The 6,171-nt window shown below is 36.7% G+C and overlaps 1 protein-coding gene across 2 annotated transcripts in view; it reads left to right on the top strand.

Moving 5' to 3' along the window:
- The window catches only part of smyd2a (SET and MYND domain containing 2a), a 29,714-nt gene extending 25,133 nt beyond the window's left edge, over nucleotides 1-4,581 (top strand). For both annotated transcript variants that reach the window (XM_023791815.2, XM_023791816.2), the window contains 6 exons: nucleotides 319-421; nucleotides 695-805; nucleotides 1,072-1,192; nucleotides 1,803-1,977; nucleotides 2,625-2,733; nucleotides 2,818-4,581. In XM_023791815.2, coding sequence (XP_023647583.1) covers nucleotides 319-421; nucleotides 695-805; nucleotides 1,072-1,192; nucleotides 1,803-1,977; nucleotides 2,625-2,733; nucleotides 2,818-2,901 — 703 coding nt within the window. In that variant the 3' untranslated portion in view covers nucleotides 2,902-4,581. The remainder of the gene's footprint in view (nucleotides 1-318; nucleotides 422-694; nucleotides 806-1,071; nucleotides 1,193-1,802; nucleotides 1,978-2,624; nucleotides 2,734-2,817) is intronic.
- The last annotated feature ends 1,590 nt before the right edge of the window (nucleotides 4,582-6,171 follow it).

Below are 6,171 nucleotides of genomic sequence, written 5' to 3' on the forward strand. Positions count from 1 at the left end.
GTTCGAGAACTGAGGTACCACTGTATTGTGAATGTGTTAGTGAGAATTTTTTTAATATATCTTAAGTCCTTGTAGTTTCTTGAAGTGGCTACAACATTTGGCTGACTGGAAAGCCATTTTTAAAGTAGCTTCCTTTATGAAGTTGAGAATAAGATGAGTGGAAGATATGGACAGAAGTGTAACTAAAGGAGGTGTCATATTTTGAGAGGTTCTTGGAATTGTGCTTTTGGGTTTGTTGAATAATGCAGATATTTGTGGAGCATCTGCTCCTTTTTTGATGTCTGGTCTGATCCTGCCTCCCACCTTGTGGTTCTGCAGTGTCGCTCTAATGAACCACAGCTGCAACCCCAACGTCATTGTCACGTACAAGGGTACTGTCGCCGAGGTGAGGGCTGTCCAGGAAATCCACCCAGGGGAAGAGGTGAGACACTGGTTCAGGAGCCTTCCTGTGGGGGCGGTTTGTGCGGGGTACTCCATATTGTTTGCTACATCAGGAAAATTTTCATTTTTGTCTTCCTTAAAGTCAATACCACTGTACTGTAACAAACAACAAAATGCATCGTAAATACTAGTTACCTCCCCATCATCCGTATATCAAAAGAAAATGTAAAAAATATGTTACACTGTACTTGTACACATTTTAAGTGTTTTGAATTTTAAGGTTTGATTTGGTGGTCACCTCTGTCTTCCTCAGATTTTCACAAGTTACATTGACCTCCTCTATCCAACAGAAGACAGAAATGAAAGACTAAAAGACTCATACTTCTTCACTTGTGAATGCAAGGAGTGTATCACCAAATCCAAAGTAAGCCTTTGTCTGTTGTGGAATAAGTCAAGCTTTGTGGCACAGCTGAGAAAACAATATAAGGAAGAACCGGAATTAAACAAACAATGCTTGGCCTAAATAATTCTACAGAGTTTCCTAACATGGTATTATAAGAAATCAATGAACCTATCAATCAAACTAGGCCTCTAACTAGCCAAGTGTATTGCATGTGAAGGTAGCAGTGTTGAGAGAGATCGGGCTATCCAGTGTGCATTGCTTGTTTTATTTATTTATTTACTTTTTAGGATAAAGCCAAAATGGAAATTCGAAAACTGAGCACACCCCCGAAGCCCGAGGAAATCCGAGACATGGTGAAGTATGCCAAGAATATCATCGAGGAGTTCCGGAGAGCCAAGCACTACAAGAATATCCTTGTCTGTTCTCTCTCTACCTCCCACTGCAATACTGTTCTCCCAGCTGTCAGTTTGTGGGAAGGTCTGTTCATAATTGGACAGAGTAACAATAGTAATATAAAATAATCATATTAAGTGTTTATACATTTTTACCCAGATGCACCATGTATGTTGTGTGCCCTAGCATATGCTGGTCATCAGCAAGGTGTAAGATAATTTTTAAATTGTTCTCAGCAGCAAAATGACGTTCTCTGTCAAAACTTGTCATCTCAGATCAGAACTGAATGAAGGAGCATAAAAGCAAGTTTCTGACTCAGTCTTCTCATCTCTGACACAGAGCTAAGAACGGTGGTTTCATTCCTCAGTGCCTTTTGTAGTGAAACCAACATATCAGATCACAGTGTGATTAAACTAATTTTCATCCCACTTTTCTGCTTGAAACAAAAACCTTCATTTGAGGTTCATTTTTGGATTCACAAAGGCAAATTCAATCTATTCTGTATCTGTATCGATAAAAATAGAAGTACGCTACTGGTAGATTGATTGACAGTAGCAAAAGAGAACGCATGCAATTGTTCACGCTATCAGGTTTATGGTGTCTTATTTCCTTGACTCTATAGCACCCCCTAGTGAACTGCTGGAGATTTGTGAGCTCAGTCTGGATAAGATGGGCTCCATGTTCGAGGTGACAAATGTATATATGCTGCACATGATGTACCAAGCTATGGGTGTCTGCCTGTACATGCAGGACTGGGATGGAGCCATGAATTATGGAGAGAAAATAATCAAACCCTATAGGTAAAATGCATGATGCTTTTAAATGTAAATTATATTTAGAGATTATATGTATGTCTGTAGCTAACCATCCCTTATTCTAAAACATTCTTCATCATTCTGGGTGACATGGAATTTAATTCCACGCAAGAGTAGTTCTCGGCAAAGCTGATTGTTACTTTAGTGGAAAGGCCAGTTGTATAGATAAATGGGTATCAGTTTCGTTAGAGATACGTTTATTTGGTTCTGGTATAAAGTAAAAGAAAGAAAGCTTTCTCATGTTTACTTGGAACTGAGTTCAAAATCAGAGCTAGATGTTGTTTTTGTTGTTGTTTTTATTTGTTGTTTGTTTGTGTTGTCATCTGTATCAGTCCATCTTCTGTCCATTCATCCAGTACAGATCCCAAGGTCTCATCTGTGTGCAAATGACAAAAATCTGAAGGTGCTCGGTTGAGGAATACAGATTTATGCTTTACTTAATTGAGCATAAAAGCTTTTGTCAAATATGCAGTTTACACAAGTTGAATTTAAACCTTTGATTCTCCTTTAGACAAAAAACATGAACAGAACTGCAGACATACAAATAGAAACAATGTATTATTGTGTAATATATACATTTTATCTGGAGAAACATGACTGTGTAAAGTTAATTAGCTGTCCTTTGTTTTTAGCATGCACTATCCCGCCTATTCTCTCAACGTAGCCTCAATGTATCTCAAGCTGGGCCGACTGTATTTGGGACTTGAGAAGACATCCTTGGGTGTGAAAGCATTAAAGCAGGTAAAGTTACACTCTGGGGTGAATTTGATATTTTGCATGGTCTGTCTTGGATCTTAGGGTAATGCTTGAATACTTCCAATACAGGCACTAGCAATCATGGAGGTGGCACATGGCAAGGATCATCATTACCTAGCTGAGATCAAGAAGGAGATTGAGGACCAGAAGTGAAAGCCAAGGAAGGACTGTTACCATTTTTCCCAGAAGCTTGAGTTGAAGCATGTATACAAGTCTACCGCATTAACCTTTCTCCTATTGCCCATCCCTTTCGAAAGATAGTATCTGCTTCAGCTGCAGACCACAAAAGCATTTACAATTTGTACTTGGGGATTTTTTTTTCGCTTAATGGAAGTGGTTACTTATAAAATATTTTGCATGGTTATGTTGGCATGTGTCTCCTACTTTGTTTTGAATGCCTTAAATGGTCTGTATATATAAAATATTGTTCAGTTGTCTTCAAAAAAACCAAATTAGGCATGGGCTTTAATGACTAAGTATAGTTCTGTGTTTATAACTGATTCAAGGTATCTGCATACAATAAAAAAACAATCTGGAGTTTTAACTGTGGGTTTACATCTTACATCTCAGTTTACTGAGACCTCTTACAGGCCATATTTTACAGTATTTTTATGTGAATTGAAAAATGTTTTATGTCCAAAGCAGGAGCTTATTGCATGATTCTTTTTTTTCATTTCATTCTGGCTAACCATTATTTTAAGTCAAAGTAATGTAACGGTTTCTTATGATGGTTGATTTTTTTTTCTTCAGTTAATGTGCTCAACAAATAAGTCTTATTCTTTAGCGTAATTTAATTTAATGCATAAATAGTACCATATATAATGTCATCTTCAGCCCCATTCATTCAACTTGTCTTATATACAGAAGGAGAAGGGTTAAGGATTATAGGTACCTGTCAATACTTTGATTGTTGATTTTATATTTGCTCTGTTTGTATAGTATGTGTATGGTTTTGAGGGTATAGGAATGCTTCCTTAGCTTCTGTTATGATTTTTCTTTTTGAAATTTACTGACAGCAGTACAATAATAAAGTATGAATGACTAACATTCTTTGTATATGACAAGTAAAACAATGTAGGATGCAGAATGTAATGAAATTACTATTGACAATTCTATATCTATCCTGTATAATGTCATACAGTATATTAACTTATCACACAATCTTGCGTTCTTATGCTTAAGTACGGTCACTGTAACACTGCCCTTTGAGAGGGACTTTTATTGAGAATCTTTTACTGAAATGTCTAAGACACAGAAAAAACAATTGCAAGAGGAATGCATTTGCATGATTACAGTTTTTATTGAAATATGGGCAAATATTCACAAGCCGGCAAATACGTTATGGGAATGCATTCAAATACTGTTATACTAAATTCAAAATACATATATTTGGGTATAAAAGACATATTTTAAATACAAATTTAACAAGCAAGCATAGAGCGAAAAAAGCATTAATACAGCTATATATTTATAATATGCTTGTATTTAAGCTCAGTAATACAAAATAAAAAGGCAGACTGTAGGGTTTGTAGATGTTAAGCATTAAATAAAATCTTCATTGTAGATGATGTGAAATGATAATGCCGAATGTTTTCAGTCTTGAAGTAACATGCATAAACATCCTCTACTCCAGACTCCCTTTTGGCTCTTATCCAAACCGATTACACAACATATTCTCTGAAGGTCAGATCATAATGTGTGAATTTTAATAAAGTCTAGTCCAATGTGTTTCAGGTTCAAGTGTTTTTGTGTTTGGAACAGTCAGACTTAAAGAAAAAGATTACATCAGGTTAATGTTAAAGAGGAAAAAAATAAAAGTAGAAAACAATGAAATGTCTGGATAGTCATCTTTGTATTTATTCGTGTTTCTTTAGCAGGAACTTTTATCCAAACCGACATGCCAGTAAGGAGAGCGGCCCTCCTGCACTTGGGGTTGAGCCGTGCTGTAGGGCCCAGTGGTGATTTTATTATTCTCCTGTTTGCTGGCTTGTACCCAAAACCTCCATACATGGACACAAACCCAAGCTCCACGCCTTCGTTATTGTGAGACATTCTTGTTAGGTGCCGATTTAAAGGTTCGTTTTCACTTGTATGCTTCTCTTTTCTGTGACATTTTCACACACTGAAATGGAAACCAAAACATTTTTAAAATGTTGCCACTGTGCTCACTGCAGTGTTCATCGTTAGCTCATGCATTATCCACTTATAAATCTTATCGGTTTCCTGTTCAGTGTTGTGAACCAAATGTCCCAAATCTACTCACTGCTAGACTGCTGGCTTCTGAATAAATGATGCATTCTATTAAAGATTATGGATGTCAAGACCCATTTTAATATTAAGGAATACTAAAAAGTAGGGCAAATTTTTCAAATGACTATAATTTTTCTTTCCAAACAGAAATAGGTCAGATTTCTCAGATTCTTATACATTTTGTAGCATTTCTGTTTTGGATTATTTCCACGGTTTATGCTTTATGGTTTAGTGGGAACCCACCCACTTGCTCCATCACTTTGCACTGCTGAAATCATCATCTCTTAATTTTCAAGTGGCACAAACAGAATGTGCCACAATGCAAAAACAGTCACCATTTCGTAAGAACATCACATACTGCACCTTTGTGGAATCTCTTAGATTACGATGACTCTGACTTTGTAATGTTTTGTGGCTTTGTTAGTTGGTTTATTTTTTACCAGGTTTCTGTAATGTATTATCCCTTTGTTGTTGCTGTTAGAATGTATATTTTGGTAGGTAATGCTTTACAATAACTGAATCATCATAACATTTATTTTGCATTCATAAGAAGCATATTATATTCCTAAACATAATTGTTTAATGATATAAGAACTGTTATTAATATAGATTAAAGCTGTCAGGGTATTTAGGATCTTAAGGTATACTTACATGTTGCTTATGAATGTTCTATGAATGCATTATGAAGGTGCACTGAGTGGTCTACAAATGCATTATGAAGGTTTAGTTAATGTAAAGCATTACCCTTTGCTATGTTCTCTGAGGGTTGTTGTGATGTGTGTTGTGGTATTTTGTGAATATATTGTGACTTACTTGTGCAGTTTTCTGCCCAAACCCAAGGGCATTGGAGGAATACCATGACAGATTCAGGGGGCCCAGCACTTCGTAGGGCTCCAAATTCCCCCCCCCGAGTGAATGAAAGTGCCATCCCGGGCCGGGATGTCTAGCTACTCACCTAACCAATCCCATTAGAAGTTACTGCTATAATATTTCAGAATAAGCAGAGGCATTTTTAAATCTATGTTCCAGCATTTTTAAGAATTGACTCAAGGGCACATGAATGCATTTCTCAGAGACATTTAACACCCAATTCACCCTTTCTAAATACTGTTTTAAGAGGAACGATCACCCGCTCACAGACAGAGCCCTTGGTGTGGTTTGGGTACGCCTGGT

Source organism: Paramormyrops kingsleyae, chromosome 14 (assembly GCF_048594095.1).
Source record: "Paramormyrops kingsleyae isolate MSU_618 chromosome 14, PKINGS_0.4, whole genome shotgun sequence".
Lineage (NCBI taxonomy): Eukaryota > Metazoa > Chordata > Actinopteri > Osteoglossiformes > Mormyridae > Paramormyrops > Paramormyrops kingsleyae.